This window comes from Dermochelys coriacea, chromosome 11, assembly GCF_009764565.3.
Source record: "Dermochelys coriacea isolate rDerCor1 chromosome 11, rDerCor1.pri.v4, whole genome shotgun sequence".
Lineage (NCBI taxonomy): Eukaryota > Metazoa > Chordata > Testudines > Dermochelyidae > Dermochelys > Dermochelys coriacea.
This window is the reverse complement of record NC_050078.2, coordinates 62,761,925-62,779,926: the sequence shown is the minus strand read 5'-3', so window position 1 is coordinate 62,779,926 and position 18,002 is coordinate 62,761,925. Positions and strand designations below refer to the sequence as shown.

The following is an 18,002-nucleotide window of genomic DNA, read 5'->3' as shown; positions in this document are numbered from 1 at the left end:
GAAAAGGAAGTTGATGGAAGCTCCGGCTCTGGGCCTCCCGGATCTCACTAAGCCGTTTCAGTTGTATGTACATGAACGAAAGGGGGTGGCCCTAGGAGTGCTCACACAGTCATTGGGAGCATGGAAACCTCCTGTGGCCTATTTCTCTAAGCAGCTGGAACAAGTGGCAAAGGGATGGCCAGCGTGCCTGCGGGCAGTTGCAGCCACAGCCCTGACACTGGCTGAAGCTGAGAAACTAACTTCGGGAGGGACAATACAAATATATACCCCTCATATGGTCCGAGCCTTATTGGATGCAAAGGGAGGCCTTTGGCTCACCCAGGCTCGGATGGCTAAGTACCAGGCTAAACTTCTAGAGAACTCTGAAGTCACCTTACAGTCTTGCCCCTCCCTTAACCCCGTCACCCTCTTACCGGAGACTGAGGAACAGGAACATGATTGTTTAGAGATCATAGATGCCCAATACTCTAGCTGTCCAGACTTAAAAGATATACCCCTCCTAAATGCAGATCATGAGTGGTATACTGATGGTAGCAGCACTATGATAGATGGGCAAAGGAGGGCGGGTTATGCTGTCGTAACCCTCCATGACACTGTGGAAGCCAAGGGTTTGCCCACTGGGACCTCTGCCCAGCTGGCTGAACTAGTCGCCCTCACCCGTGCGCTTAAACTGTCAAAAGGAAAGCGGGTCAATGTTTTTAGCGATTCACGCCTTTGCAGTGCTACATGCTCATGCTGGCTTATGGAAGCAAAGGGGAATGCTGACAGCTCAAGGCTCCCCAGTCAAGTATGGACCCCAAATCCTCCGGCTCCTAGAAGCCGTACAACTCCCCTCAGAAGTGGCGGTGGTACACTGTAAAGCCCATCAAAGGGAAGGTCAAGATGTGGCCAGGGGTAACTCCGGGGCAGATAGAGAGGCTAAGCATGCTGCCACCCTGATATCCCCTCAGACAGAGAATGCCCATATGCATGCCCTTATCCCATCCGTGGGGGAGCTTCCGACCCCCCAGTACTCTGGAGAGGAGAGACAGCTAACCGACAAACTCTGTCTCCAGGGAAAGGAGGGATGGCTCCATTCCCCCGGAAGGGAAGATCCTTCTACCGAAGAGCCTGATCCAGCCAGTGTTACAGAAATTACATCATGCTGGAAGGGAAGCACTTATCCAACTGATGGGAAAATACTTTATAACTTCTGGATTCCGACCCCTGGCTACCCAGGTACAGGCAGACTGCTTAGTCTGCCAAAAGAATAACCCCCGACCAGGACATCCCAGGGCCACCCACTGCTCTGGAACCCACTCCGGGCCCCAGATGGGTGTGGCGAATAGATTTTACTGAGTTTCCTCAGACCCAAGGGTACAAATATCTCCTTGTCTTAGTGGATCGATTCAGCGGATGGCCAGAAGCCTTCCCATGCCGCAATTGCACTGCCAGGACAGTGGCCCTTAAGTTTGTTAAGGAGGTCATTCCCCTCACTTCGGACTTCCCCAGTGGATGGAATCTGACAACGGGACACACTTCACATCAAAGATCATCCAAAGCATCTCGAATGCCTTGCAGATCCCCTGGAAACTCCATACGCCCTGGAGACCACAAGCCAGCGGCATAGTAGAGCATACCAATCAGACCCTTAAACGACATCTTTCAAAAGTGTGCCAAGAAGCCTCCCTGCGATGGCCTGATGCCTTACCCATCGTCCTGCTCCGCATCCGTGCTCTCCCAAAGGGTAGATTTGGGCTTAGTTCGTTTGAAATTATGTTTGGGAGGGTATGGCCTATGAATGGCACACCGGTTCTGTCAGGGGAGTGGGAGCTGGGTAATGGTTTTGTGTCTCAGTATATGTGTTCCCTGTCTGCTGTTCTCGTCTCTTCATAGGTATACTAAGACTCCCAGCCTCTTCCCTTGGACTCTCCCATCCACTCCTTACAGCCCGGCGACTCTGTGCTTGTTCGAACCTGGAAAGACGAGCCTCTCCAGGAAAAATGGAAAGGATCCTATATCGTCCTGCTGAACTCCCATATGGTGGCAAAGGTTGAAGGACAAAAGAACTGGATCCATCACTCGCGTCTGAAGGAAGTACCCACCCCTTCACCAGCAGAGCAGTGGACCGTCCACCCCGTTGACTCCTCATCTACTAACGATCTCGGGCTAAAGTTACTGTTTAAGAGACACAAACAGCGGGCACCTTAGCGCCAAAATGGGCCCACTCAAAAACTGGAAACCCTGGACCAGTAGGACCCCGGTAATAATTAATCATGTAACCCTGTTATTTTCTATGCTGTTATTTCTAAACTGTGCATATTGGGAACATAATTCCTTTGTTTTACTTGCGCACCATGTTGCTACTTTAAACAAAACAAACTGATTGCTGGGTGTGTGCTCCGACTCCACGTTCCCCCAGAACAGGAGTGCCCCTTGTCATGCTGCCCTTAACCCTAGCAGAATTAGCTGCCACCAAAGAGCAGGAAAGTAGAAATCAAACGGACTCACCGTTCTGGGATAAGATCTCTTTGCAGCAAGCTACCTACCAGGATCAGGAGTATTCAGTTGCAGTGCTCACTGAGGGAGTGTTCTGTTTTACCCGAAACCAATCTGATCACTATAGGCGTCCTGTGGGAAGGAGCTCCTGTGTTATTACACAGTGGGCTGATGGATATTGGATAAAAACCAAGAGGGCAGGTCAGCAGTGTGGATGTAATGGTTCCTCCCCTTTTGGGTAAACTCTTACGAATGATCCTTCCACAAAAGGAGGGTCAGGAAATATAAATTGCCGTTCAGTTAATACTTCCACTATAGCAGGCCAATGGTGGGTTTGCAGCGGTCCTTATGGTAAGTGCAATTTGAACGGCACAATTAGGAATACCCCCCTTGTACCCATTCGGGAGGATGAGAAGCCCCGCTGGGGGCATATGAATTGTTTGGAAAAGTGGCCTTAAATATCCCAGGAATCCTCTAAGAAACAGTCCTTACTGGGCCCTACAGGGTCATTATTTTGTAGGTGGCCGAAAGGCTTACAAGGTATTGCCAGCCAATTGGACAGGTAGCTGTTATATAGATTATGGGGTTCCTCATCTTTCAATAACCACCACACTGCCCAAAGGAAAGATTAGGAATACCCGAGATACCTCTGTTGAGTCACGAGAAGAGACCCTGCGGCGACTCAATGCAGCCTTGGAGGGCAATGCTAAGAATCCCCTCACAACTGAAAAGCTTACAGGGTGCTCCATACTGGGAATTGTGCCATTGATTACCGGGCCAGCCATAGCATGCATAGGCCGCTATATTGTAAGGCTTCAAATGGTGCTTGAAAAAATAGCCTTAGAATTAGAGGACTTGATTCGTGATCTAGGGTCAGCAGTAGTAACAGTAACAGCAGCTCAGAACGTATTCCCTCCAAAACAGGCTGGCCTTGGACTACCTTTTGGCATCCCAAGGGGGTGTTTGTGCCCTTGTCGGGTCCCGATGTTGTGTTTACGTAAATGACAGCAGTTATGAGATTTATGATAAGGTAGTATAGGCTGAGGCCCATGCCCGAGCCAGAGCACAGGCTGCCTACACTGCCCCCGAGAGTGATTGGTTGCAAACCTTGTTTTCAGGCTGGGATTTGTCATCTTGGCTTGGTGGTTTATTTAGTCTCTTGTTGAAAAGTTTTCTTCCTGTTTTAATCATACTGATGGTGTTATGTTGTGCAATATCATGTGTCAGAGCCCTTGTAAAAAACATGGTAATGCATTCCCTTCAGGGCTACCACAAAGTGCTTATGCAAAGTCCCCTTATAAAAAGATAAGAGCCCAAGAGAGAAAACTCAGAGACAAGGCTGTTGAGTATTCTCAAAGGAGAGGGTTGTTGGGGACACCGGACATGGCCACTAGGTAACTCAAGGGGATGGAAGACCACGAGTGTCGATGAAGCCCCCTCGCTCTAGGCCCAGATGCCCCCCCTTCCCTTTTCTGCCCGGAGATACTCACAGCAGTCACGCTGAGAACTTTGCAACAATGTATTGCAGGCGCAGACTGGCCGGAGCAAGATTAGGTCAAGCAGGACAGGAATGTTAGATAATGCTGAACAAACTCCTCCATATATGGGGGAATAGATAAGAGGAAAAAAGGGAACTGGCTGGTATACCGGATTGGCTATATGGATACTCAGGGCAACTTGCTATTGGATAAGTATGCTAAAGAATGAATGTATAAAATATGTGTAACTGCTTGCACTGGTGTGCAGAATTTGAGATTGTCTCCCTGTACTGCTTGAAGCTTCAAATAAACTTTTCTACTTCTCCACCCCGTTGTGATTATTGGGTGATGCACACCGGCCAACGAATCCAGCTGTTGCTTGCCTCGGGCACTCGGTGCCTGCAACACTATATTAAAGTATGTTTTGTAGTGTTACACAGCAACCTACCTTAGAATTATTCCAAGCAGCAAGTCAACTGTAACAGTCAAGCAGTTTTCTTTCAATAAGCACTAATCTCATTTTTTCCCTCACACACACACACACACACACACACACACACACACACACACACGCACGATATAAAATTAGCTTAGCCATCTATGAATCAATCTGTCATTATTGGTGCTTCTGATGTCAGGGAAAAGATGACTCTATAAGAACACAAGTCCTACATTGAAAAGGCTTTTTCTGCAGGCTAGGAAAACCAAATTTCGCATTTTCAAAAATATGTAAACAGAAAACAGTTTTTTGGACATCTGCTTTAATATTTTTTTTTGGCATCAATACTCTTATGGTTTAGATTTTAATTCATATACAATAATGAAATGTTAATCAGATCTGAACTACACTCTTCAGACTATATACTGTAAGTAATTTATTGATGAATTCACTTAAAACTACACTAGTCTGCCAAGGTAATTAAGCAGCAATACTAGGTATTTTCAGGTGAGCTATTTCTATGTACATATCGGATACCTTGGGTCAGGAATTCCCAAGCTGGACACCCATGGTCTTTGGGAATACATATAAAAACCACACACTAGATTGTACTGGAGTGGGTGTGGCCTGCCCAGACTTTCAGTTCTGTTCTGAAGCACATTGATTCTATGTGATTTACAAGATAGAATTGCTGCAGTTCTTCACATTAATCCATGACCTATCACGAGTGGTTCTCAAACTTTCCTCTAGAGAGATTTTTAAAAAGTTAGAAATTTTACTGGCATAAAATTAAATATCCCATCCAACTCCACATCCTCTCCTCATCAAAAACCACCCTCGTTTCATAAAACTACAAGAGAACCATAAAATGTCCTGAATTAAAGGATTGAATTGTAAATCAAATACTAATCTTATGTGAATATATCAGCTGTTTTGATCATACATTTTCCTTTTGCAGTAGCGCTGAATGAAGAACATAGCTGCAACATGTCTAGGCAGATGTGTTTGATTTAAGGTTACTGAATACTGCACCACACTCTTGGTATACAAGTACCAGGCAAGTACATATGGTTATTGAAGGTACACAGGAAAGGCAAGTACAATATTGTAATTCAAACTCTGCAACCGCCACCTCTCCCTTTTTAATCTACCTTATCTTTGTCCTCAACAACATCTGCCAGCACATCATCTGGGTCCAGGATCCCCCCATCTGTATACTCGAGGTGGTGAATGTTCACCCAATAAGCAGGGTCCTGCGAAACAACAAAAAAACAAGGTATTTTGTCAAACCAAACTTCAGCTTTTTAACCATCAAGTCAATAAGATTTTTGTATTCCATTTTTACGTCTCTCTTCTTTAGTAAAGATGTTTACAAAATATTCCATTTTTCACAGATGAGTTCTGGTTGAAGAGTTCAAAGAAACATCTACTGGTAAAAATTCACATTATTTGTATGTCAGATTACTACCAATGGAATAACGTCCAATATGTATATCTGCATTAATTTACTGTACATTTTAAAACTTTATCAAATGTAAATGAGGTTAGATAGGATTTTACACATTACAAGAAAGAAATGTAAAGAAACCATGATATATCACTATAAACCACTGTAATTTAAAGAAAGTGTACTGTCTGACAACTTGGGGGAAAATTTATATAGTTTTGCAAAACACACACTCATACCGTACCCCATCTCTCCTACACCATCCACCAAGAATTTTCTGCTTACAAAAGTCTCTCCCTCAGAGACAACTGATAATGGGATTCACTGAGGCAAAATTCAGAAGACAATGTTTGTGAATGAGCAAGCTTACTCATGTAATTTGACATGGCGCAACAGGAACCAAAAAGTTTCAGTCCTCTGAAGACAGCACCTTCCCGTCCACAACTTTAACAGAACGCTACACAATGCTTCCCCTGAAGCCAATGGCACAATTATCAACTTGGGGGGAGGCATAGCTCAGTGGTTTGAGCACTGGCCTGCTAAACCCAGGGTTGTGAGCTCAATCCTTGAGGGGGCCATTTAGGGATCCAGGGCAAAAATTGGGGATTGGTCCTGCTTTGAGCAGGGGGTTGGACTAGATGACCTCCTGAGGTCCCTTCCAACCCTGAGATTCTATGAACTTCAATGGAAGGAGGTTTGGAATTGCTTACTAAAGAATTCCAAGTGTCATTTCTGAGGCTAAGCACTGAACCAGAGTTAAATCAATAATGTTGGCAGACAGTGCGGGCCTGGAACTCCTCTCTGTAGCAGGCTAAAAAAAAAAAAAAAAAAAAAGGACAAACCTGCTTAAATTATGCCGTTCTACCCCTAAGTTACCACACTGAATTTGAATAAAGTAGTTCATAATTAAATCCACATCTTAGAAGACTGGGCAATTTTAAAACCGTGGGGAAGTTAAAAGCAAAAGCAACTGCTTTAAAGGGTGGAACCAGTACTGAGAGCTACCATCTATCAATAAGGTACCAAACAGCAAAATCACAGGCTGAGAAAGAAGCAGTCCAACCAGGGCTTCCCTTGTACCTCTATAACCTCTTGGATGTTGGTAATGTCAGACTGAGGCCTGATCTACATTGAAAATTTTGAAATATTGTTGGGGAAAATGCAAGCATTTTCAAGTGCTGTAGCAATACCAACCTAACTCCCAATATAGCTGCAGATAGATGGACAGAAGAATGCTTCTATTGTCATTGTTAACATAGCTCAAGGAGGTAGTATCCCCACACTGAAGTAAAACCCCCTTCTGGGTTATGCCAGCATAGCTACGGTGCTCTAACTATCGTGGTTTAGTTCCTGTAGTGTAGACATGGCCTGACTTCCCAACTCAGGTCATCAGCTGATTGCTCCAACTTCCTCCCAACCTCTCAGGATCTATGTGCCCAACCTGACTCTTCTTGCCTTCTACACTCATCACCATTCTTCCTACCTTCTCTGCTCCTTTCATTTTCCCCTCCTTTTTTGCGCGCACACACACGCACACGCACACAAAACTGACAAAAGCTACAGGAGGGAAAAAAGAACCGCACTGAACTAACCAGAGGTTTGTCAGCCACCATCCTGATTCTTCTGCAATGTAACCATTTCTCCCACCCTCTTGTCTCTATTATGTCTATTCAGATTTTAAGTTCTTTGAAGCAGGGAACATCTCCGTAAGTTTGTATAATATCTAGCACAATGAAAACTCAGTTTTGGTTGGGGTTCTCTTATGATACAAGCAAGAAAATGACACCCTGAAAATTAAGACTGTCCTTCACCATAAAGTGATATTTTGTCAGTTTTCATAAAAACCTGCAGATTCTGGCCTCCTGAAGAAACCCTACAGCAGTTGAGCAAGATCCATTAATGACAGGTTAGCTGACTATATGTGGACATTATGGATCAATTTTGATTAGGCCTGTTTTTATCATCTGTACCAAAGCCAAGAAGTGCTAAGTGCCTCAAAAAAATCAGAAGGGGGGTGAGACATCCGTCCATTACACACTACCACCTTGTCTGCACTGCGAAGTTTCCAAGTGAGTCTGTGTTCTCTCACACAGTAAGCTTCTCAGTTCCAAAAACCCTCCTGAACGCAGGTTGTCACACCAAAATTATCACTGCAATACGATTTGCACATGGGGACCAAATTTAGTCTGAAATTTTCATGCCAAAAAATAAACTGGATACAACATGACCCAATACCCAAAAGGGGAGAAGAGGTAAAATTAAGCCCATAAGTTTCAAAACAGTCATAAGTGAAAAGAGGTCCCAACCCTGACACACACACACACTCTCTCTCACACACACACACACACACTTACTTCAGAGCTTTAGCACATAATCCTCCACAGAAACTCTGATAAAACCCAAACATCTACTGGGAAGCCAGCCAATTCCACCCTGCCATAGGTAATGTTTAAACAAGTAATTTTTCCCTAGCAACCTTATCTATTTTCCCTTTACCTACAAGTTGTACACTGAACTAATTTTATACTGATAAAAGGAAGTTTACAAAACAGTAAAAAGGGTTTCTATAAGAACACTTAATAGGCAAGTTTACTTCCCTTATAGTTTCAATAGCTAATTAACAGCATTTTTACCACCACATGCCATTTTAACTGAAATTGAGTATTTGGTACAGCTCTCAAAGAGAATTTTCACATACATTAATATCCGACTGCATGAGCAAAAATTCATTTCACCTTTTTTCTGTACTTAAACCTCAATCTATATCTTTTTAATTATACACATTACAATTTTCACGTATATTTGGCCCAATCTTAGTTCCAGGATAGTGCAGTCAATTTCCCATCTTCAGTTGCAGGGTAATATTATACAATACATTAGCATGCACTACTGTCAAGGTATCCTCTCTCTCAGTCCAGTGACTCCCACATGTTGACCACTAGCTATATACTCAATATTATGTCTTGTTCTTTCTTGATTAGGTGTTTGTAAAATGCAGTGTGGCTTAACAAGCTAATAATTCAATAAAAATATATTTGCAATACTCCTATACATTCTAGGAATTTGTCAGAGTTTTCATCCTTCAGCGTTGCATTGAAACCACCCACCAAAACTGTTCATCTTAAATATCAAAACGCTTGAATGACAAAAATCTGCTAAAAAAATATAAATACTGGTTTTGTCTTTGCATAATGATGAAATTCAGTCTATTAATTACCTTAGTCTGAATTTCAGGCCACTATTACACCTCAAATCATTACTTTTTAAAGCCAAGAATTCAACTGTTTTGAGCATTTTCAATGTGCCTACCAGATTCTGAGATTTAAAAAAAAAAAAAAAAAAAAAAGTCAAAGAAGAAACGTATCCATCACAAACAAATGTGATCTCATAGACAAAACAATTTGTTTAATGCAGAAACCTTGTAAAAAGAATAACTTGACCCTTATTATAAACATATAAAATATGACTCAACCTGCATCATTAGCAGGTTATCCCTTACCTTTCAACAGTCATATAAATGTATTCATAGCTAGTAAAACTGGGACCTTTGATTTAAATATTACACTTGCAAATTACACAAATTTCTGGGGGTAGTGTGTTTATACCAAACTATATTAAAACAAGTTATAAATTTTATGCTATTTCATAAGTCTGCTGTTCATGCTTTTAAAGAAAAAACAGCTGGTGAAAATATTTGTATTTTCCACTGTTTGTGTCTACTTGACATTTTTTAGCTTCTATAATCCAAGATGCCAATGTTTTAGGAAGAAAAGCTGTGTGGTCCTAAAGAATGCAACATGCTGCCCAAAATACAAGACCAAAAATCTCAACAACTAAAAGCCACCCCCACATGCCATAATAAAAAGTCTTAACTTTTCTGTAACCTGGGACCACAAAAAGAACCCAGTAACAGAATGCTTGTGTGGGTGGCCCTAAGTAAGAGAAAGCAAATTCCTGCACGAGTCTGGTGCAGCAGAGTTTAATTTTCCCCACAAGCATCCTAAGACAAAAACACTGCCAATATAAAAGTTAGCTTCTCATTCTCATAAACAAGATATACCAAAAAAAATAAAGACATTCAAGAATAACTTCAACAGACGCTTCTGTATTCACACGTGCGAGCATAAGGAATTAAGATTTACACAAATAAAAAGATGAGCAACTAAACAACATTAGCAGAAAAAATAATAATTTTTTGATGCATGCAGGAGTTATTTTCCTCCTTTGCCTAGCACTTCTGGCCATTTCTGGCTGTATAGTAGAACACTGGTCTCCAAACTTTTTGGCTTGCGAATCCCCAGGGTGACCTGCCACAGGTGCGCCACCAACGGAAGAAGACCGGAAGACTAGCCGCAGGCACGCAGCCGGAGAGGCGCGCCGCTGGAGGGGAACACCAGCCATGGACGTGCAGAGCTGCCGCCAAAGAAAAAAAATGGCGGAGTGCTGTCCGGCAGCACTACTACTGCCGCGCACCCCCTGGGATCATCTCGCGCACCCCAATTTGGAGACCACTGTAGTCAAAAACGAGCACTTGGTGAAGCATCATGATGTTAAGAAAGTAGCCTCCAAAGAAGGCTGCTGTCATAAATATAAAGGGAAGGCTAACCACCTTTAAAATCCCTCCTGGCCAGAGAAAAAAATGCTTTCACCTGTAAATGGTTAAGAAGCTAGGATAACCTCGCTGGCACCTGACCAAAATGACCAATGAGGAGACAAGATACTTTCAAAGCTGGGGGGGGGCGGGGGGAGAAACAAAAGGTTCTCTCGGTCTGTGTATTGCTTTTGCCGGGACCAGAGCAGGAATGCAGGTCAGAACTCCTGTAAAGAGTCAGTAAGCAATCTAGTTAGATATGCGTTAGATTCTGTTTTGTTTAAATGGCTGATAAAATAAGTTGTGCTGAATGGAATGTATATTCCTGTTTGTGTGTCTTTTTGTAACTTAAGGTTTTGCCTAGAGGGATTCTCTATGTTTTGAATCGGATTACCCTGTAAGGTATTTACCATCTTGATTTTACAGAGGTGATTCTTTTACTTTTTTTCAATTAAAATTCTTCTTTTAAGAACCTGATTGCTTTTTCATTGTTCTTAAGATCCAAGGCTTTGGGTCTGTGTTCACCTACGCAAACTGGTGAGGATTTTTATCAAGCCTTCCCCAGGAAAGGGGGTATAAGGTTTGGGGAGGAAAGACATTTCCAAGCAGGCTCTTTCCGAGTTATATATTTGTTAGATGCTTGGTGATGGCAGCAATAAAGTCTAGGGGAAAAAGGTAAAATAGTTTATACCTGGGGGAAGTTTTAACCTAAACTGGTAAAAATAAGCTTAGGGGGGTTTTCACGCAGGTCCCCACATCTGTACCCTAGAGTTCAGAGTGGGGAAGGAACCTTGACAGCTGCATTAAACATTTGATTTTAAGAGACCAAATTTCATATTGATGTTTCTAATGACTTTTAAGCCTTGTAAAGCAGCTATCATACAAGAGAAGAGAAGATGTTGTTCATACTGGATGTTTACAAATCAACTTGTTATGGACAATTCTAATTGTAGAAAATACTTTTGGTTCACCTCCAAAAGCACAAATAAATCAGTCAGATTTGCAAAATCACACATCCATTCCACATACATCTCACATCTGAAGAATATTTTACTCTCTCAGCAAACTCCAAACATTCTTATGGCACAAGAAGGAAAAAACTGTTTCCACCCAAAGTCTAAATAGTTGCAATAAATGTAATACCCTCCCCCACTCCAACCTCCAGAGTTGCAAATTAGACACAAGCCATTCACCTCCAGTGGCTGTGAAGTCAAATGCCATGAGAACAACCATCCTACACACCCACCCCTACCCTCCCGCCCATCCCTTAACATTAAAGAAGCCAAAACATCACCTTTATTTTAAGGAAAGAGAAGGACTACAAGTGCAATCAACAAACAAAAATATTCACAGCCAGAGTTCAAAGTGAGTAGGAACAGGCCTGAAAGCAGTTTTAGCACTTCTCTGATGGTACCATCAACAGCTGAAGAAACTTAACTTTCTGTAAAGAAAAATATAAACCATAAGATCTAGAAAGTTTATTTTATTTAGACTTTTTGATTAGACAGGTTCCATATGATCTTCTTTATTATGAGAGAGTCAAGAATACTTTGGGTCGTGCTGGACTTCAAAGGTCTTGGTCTTTCCAATGTCATGGGATAATTCTTTTAAGAAGAGTACCGTTGGAGTTGCAGACCATTTTTTAAGGATGCACTAGAACTAGAAGTATTTTCATTCAGACTTAATAGGCACAGTTCCCTGACTGCAGTAGGGAAGTTGGAGCTTAAGTTACAGACTGTAGCAAAGGAAAAAAGAATTTATATACATAAGGAAGGGCTGACTAACAATTTGTAAAGTTTATTAGCTGAAGTAGCACCTTGCTTCCCACGCACTCAAAAACAAAAACTATAGCCTATCAACAAATAATTTGTTAATTTTGATATAAAACTAAAAACAGGGTACATACATGACCCCATTTTTGCTCAGGATAAGGATGGATTAATATACAAAATATTTATTGATAGAGTCAAATGAGGTTTCTATCCAAAATCAGTAACATGTCTTCTTCAAAGGCAACAACTGTATCCTTAATGAAAACATATTAAGATGAACGTGTTAACTTTTTGCTATTTACCCTATTTTCAGCAGGAAGAAAATGGGGCACAACAGCCAGTAACAGATTTGTGCATTGGACCCACAGGCCGAAAGCCAGTTCCCCGAAGGTTCACAACTAGGTCTCAGTGGTAAGGTCATTCTGAGTTGGCATGGAAGAGGCGGCACATACTATGGAACCAGCAGATGCCCCTCCTCAGCAGCCATTAAGCAGCTATCTGAAATTATTGTACACCTGCATGAAAGCAGTTTTGGATTTTGTAAACGGGTTGAGTAATGACTCGTCTACACTGCCCTCCAGTCTGGACCAAGAGGTTTGTACTAAACTGCTGCACTGTAACCCCCGTGTGAAGACTGCAAGCATGAACTAAAAGATTCCTCGTTTGCATTAACATCATAGGTGCTGGAACTAACGGTGTGGAGGGTGCTGCAGCACCACCTGTCTTGAAGTGGTTTCCATTATATAGAGGGTTTACAGTTTGATTCCATAAGCAACGAGTTATATGGGCCCGTGCTCCACCAATATTTAGGAATGTGGGCCCAGCTCCACCAATGTTTGGGCTTACCACGCTTTGGGGAGCCCCATGCTTCAGGAGCACACGGGATCCAGGATGTCCTGGGAGGTTAGTGGGGGGCCTGGTGCCAGCAGTAGCAACCCTAGCCCTCTCCTGCTCCACTCCCTCCCCAACCCTATTCCACCCCTTCCCCCAAGCGTCCACCCCGCCTCTTTCCAGTTTCCGGTCGCCGAGCGACGCTGCTGCCAGCGCCAGGCCTCCTGCTAACCTCCCAGGCCACCTTGGACCCCATGTTCCCCCTGAAGTGCAGGGCCTCCCCAAAGCATAGGGCCCAGGGCGGTTTCCCCGGTCCTTTCCATGGACGGGATGGCTCTGCTTGGACCCGTTCTGGGCACCACCAAAAATTACACAAACCTGACATCCATATTTGGTTCAATGGCTCTCAGCACCCCCACTATACAAATTGTTCCAGCACCCCTGATTAATGTAGTCCTGCTGGAAGAGGACTATGTTAATGAAAACTTTTAATTCCTGCCTACAGTGTCCACACAGGGGAGGTTACAGCATGGCAGTTTGATACAAACTGCTATTCACACTCCCATGGTCCAAACTGTAAGGTAATATAGACATAGCCGTAATCATTAGAGCAAAGAGATTTAGGGTAGGTGTAGATATGAGACCTTTTCCCAGAGGTAATTGTAAACAGGAGTGAAATGCTGTAGCAGATGATATGTGAGGGACCTGACAGGCCTTTACAAGTTGAGCAAGCTATAGTATGTGTGAATTCGGAGGTGGCTACATTCATATGCAAGCAGGGAGGATTGGTGATTACCCACCAAAAAATATTTGGTGCCCAAGTTTGCAGAGAAGATGGGGAACACTTCTTTGATCAGGGAATGGATATATATGTTGGCTGATATCAGAAATGGAGTTAACGAATTGCAAACTCAGCAGGAGGTGAAGGGCAGGCAGACAAGCTAATTGCTGACACCTTCTGTTGGCAGGTGTACAAACCAGAATTAGAAGCTGTCAGGGTTCCTTCCCCACTCTGACCTCTAGGGTACAGATGTGGGGACCTGCATGAAAGACCCCCTAAGCTTATTCTTACCAGCTTAGGTTAAAAACTTCCCCAAGGTACAAACTTTGCCTCGTCCTTGAACAGTATGCTGCCAGCACCAAGCATTTTAAACAAAGAACAGGGAAAGAGACCACTTGGAGACGTCTTTCCCCAAAATACCCCCCCCCCCCCAAGTCCTACACACCCCCTTTCCTGGGAATGCTTGAGAATAATATCCTAAACAATTGGTTACAAAAATCAAAGACCCAAACCCCTGGATCTTGAAACAATGGAAAAAATCAGCCGGGTTCTTAAAAGAAGAATTTTATTTAAAAAAAAAAAAAAAAAGGTAAAAATCATCTCTGTAAAATAGGATGGAAAATACTTTACAGGATATTCATATTCAAAACAGAGGATCCCCCTCTGGGCAAAGCCTTAAAGTTACAGAAAACAGGAATAAACCTCCCTCTTAACATAGGGAAAATTCACATAAAACAAAAGAAACTAATCCGCCTTGCCTGGTTTACCTATACTGGTTGCAATATTGGAGACTTGGATTAGGATGGGTTGGAGAAGATGGATTTCTGTCAGGCCTCTCTCAGTCCCAAGAGAGAACCACCACGTAAACAAAGAGCACAAAACAAAAGCCTTCACCCCCCCTTCCTCCCAGCAAGATTTGAAAGTATCTTGTCCCCTTATTGGTCCTTTGGGTCAGATGCCAGCCAGGTTAGCTGAGCTTCTTAACCCTTTACAGGTAACAGGATGTTGCCTCTGGCCAGGAGAGATTTTATAGTACTATATACAGAAAGGTGGTTACCCTTCCCTTTATATTTATGACAGAAGCTGAATTAGGTGAAGCCTCCTTTTCCCCAAACCTTTCACACTCACCACAATGGGCTGCTAAGCAGCACTTCTACAACAGGTAGAACCAGGTTGAACAGGTTTCAGAGTAGCAGCTGTGTTAGTCTGTATTCGCAAAAAAGAAAAGGAGTACTTGTGGCACCTTAGAGACGAACAAATTTATTTGAGCATAAGCTTTCGTGAGCTACAGCTCACTTCATCGGATGCAGGTTAGTAAATGAAAGAGGACCTTTTCATTGTTTGGGTTACTGACAGATAGTTCCAAACAAGTCAATGCAGTTGTGGCCTAGTTAATCCACATACCTTGCCTCTTGTATTTCTGGCTGCATGTCCAGCACAATTGCCTGGTTTTTTGGGGTGTGTTTTTTTTTTTTAAATGTACCAAATTGGAGTCTACAGAAGAGGTTGTTGTGGTTCGAAAGTGAAACTTCACGTGGGGATGCAAAGGTTTCAAATATTACCTTTTTTATATGCAGTGTTGTAGCCGCGTTGGTCTGAGGAGATGAGAGACCAGGTGGGTAAGGTAATATGTAAACAGACCTCTCACAGAGTTATTGTGTTATAATTCAAAATACAGCTGAGGGTTACCCCATTCCAAAATCACTCACTAAGATTTAGTAATGGTCTGTCCCAGTGGTGATATAATTTACCTGGCGGGGGGAGGAGTGGTAGAACAGAAGTTACACCACGATAAAAGGTTATTTAATGGTAGCCAAGATACAACAACAACTGGTGTCCAAACCCCCCCCCCCCCAAAAAAAAAAAGATTTCATTTAAATTGGAACAAATGGAACTGGATTTCACCTAGATTCATTAAATTGATGAAGAATATATATAACAAACATTTAAAATAATTCAAACACACACACAATTTACTGAAGGGTACTGACTTAAATATAACCCTCTAAATAAAGAAATATAGCTATACCTCTGTATGCACAGGCTATTATATTATAGATCATTATAATTATATTCTTTTTTCCCCAGAAATCTTGCTGGGTACTATCAAATGTCAAGGCAGGCTTTGAGCTTTACGTGCCTCTTGTGACTTCCTGAAGTCATGGACTCAGGGCTGGCTCTAGGCACCAGCAAACCAAGCATGTGCTTGGGGCAGCACTCTGCCCGCCCCCACTTTTTTTTTTTTTTTTTGCGCGCTTCAGCAGCACTCTGGCTTTTTTTGGTGGTGCTTGGGGCAGCAAAAAACCTAGAGCCGGCCCTGCATGGACTCAACTCCAACGGTGCTCACTTCTGGGGGAGGACATTAGACCAGACCCACAGGATCTAAGGTACCTTTGGTTCTCCCGTTCCACATCTCCAGGACCACATGGATCAATTACAGGAGACAACCAGAACCAATGATCAAGAACAAACAGGAACACACCGTCAAACATGAACGGATTTCCCCCGTATCTGTTTACTCACAGACTATTTCTCTCTGTCTCACACACAGACACCACACACACATTTAGGGCCGGTCTACACTTAAAAATGGTGCACTGGTGCAGCTGCGCTGCTGTAGCACTTCACCTCTGTGAAGGGCAGTAGCTAAATGAACAGAATAGTTCTCCTGTCAACATAGTGCTGTTTACACTGGGGGTTAGGTCAGTGTAGTTATGTCACTCAGGGGTATGGATTTTTCACACCCTTAAGCAATGCAATTATACTGATGTAAGTTTATATTATAGACCCGGCCTTGGGCTCCTTCCTGGCTGCCTCAGTCCCTCAACCATCTTCCCCTTCTCCAACTGTCACTTCCCTCCATTCAGGTGGAAGGGCCACCTCCTCTCCATAGGAAAATGACAGTGCATTCCCCCTGAACACACCCTAAATAATATATTCCCATGCCAGATCAAGTCCCTTTACCATATTTACAAATATCTTTTATTGGACCAACTTTTGTTGGTGAGAAACAAGCTTTTGAACTTACACAGAACTCTTCTTCAAGTCTGGTAAATGTACCAGAGTGCCACAGCCAAATACAAGGTGGAACAGACTGCATTTAGCGTAAGTAGCTAAGCATATTTTAAGGGACCATTCAAGGTGAAGTGGCCCATTAACACCCCTCCTGTCAGTCCTGGGGAGGGGGGATACTGATTGTTGTAATTATCCATAAATCCAGTGTCTATTCAGTCCATGATTTTTAGTGTCTAGCAAAATTATGAATTTTAAGCTTTGAGGCTCATCTTTTAAAGGGGTTGTACAGGTTTCCTTTGAGGATGAGGAGAGAAAGCATATATAGAGAAAAGGAGTACTTGTGGCACCTTAGAGACTAACAAATTTATTAGAGTATAAGCTTTCGTGAGCTACAGCTCACTTCATCGGATGCTGCAGCTCACGAAAGCTTATGCTCTAATAAATTTGTTAGTCTCTAAGGTGCCACAAGTACTCCTTTTCTTTTTGCGAACACAGACTAACACGGCTGCTACTCTGAAACCTGTCCTTAGAAGATAGTTACCAACAAGAGCTGTGAGAAGTAAACAACAACAAAAAACCCCTCCACATTTCCCCTCCCCACATCATGGCTTGTTATGTTTCTGAGTAGCCTTAGCAGTGGTCAAGTAACTTTTTTCCTCCATTTTAACTTAGTGAAAAACTTTTATCCTTTTGTCAGTGTTAGAACAGTTGAAATTTTCCAACTAGCTCTATCAATCTAGATAAATTCATAACAAATTTATAATTATTATAGTTGATTCAGTATCCAATAAACAAATTGACCTCATTTGACTTGTTTTCAGCGAAACTCATTGAAGTGATGCTGGTATGTGCACTGAATACTGGAAATCATACCATTTAACAATTACCACCCATACGTGATTGAAAGTATGCAACTCTGATAAATCTGAGTTTGGTTTTGGTGTGGTGTTTTGACGATTTCCAGAGACTGTATTTAAGCTCCTGAGGGTGTTCCTGGCTTTATTGATTTTTTTGTTCCGGATGTCCTGGCTTGTTCCTAAAATCTGTGGGTAAACACTTTTCACAAGCAATCACTCTCTATATATGACAGGTTTCAGAGTAGCAGCCGTGTTAGTCTGTATTCGCAAAAAGAAAAGCAGTACTTGTGGCACCTTAGAGACTAACAAATTT

The 18,002-nt window shown here is 42.6% G+C and overlaps 1 protein-coding gene across 4 annotated transcripts in view; it reads right to left on the bottom strand.

Moving 5' to 3' along the window:
* The window catches only part of PARD3B (par-3 family cell polarity regulator beta), a 644,857-nt gene that overhangs the window by 589,793 nt on the left and 37,062 nt on the right, over positions 1–18,002 (bottom strand). For 3 of the 4 annotated variants that reach the window (XM_038422313.2, XM_043505627.1, XM_038422315.2), the window contains exon 2: positions 5,547–5,648. In XM_038422313.2, coding sequence (XP_038278241.1) covers positions 5,547–5,648 — 102 coding nt within the window. Of the gene's footprint in view, positions 1–5,546; positions 5,649–18,002 lie in introns of those variants that run through there. The other variant, XM_043505628.1, reaches the window with a different exon arrangement.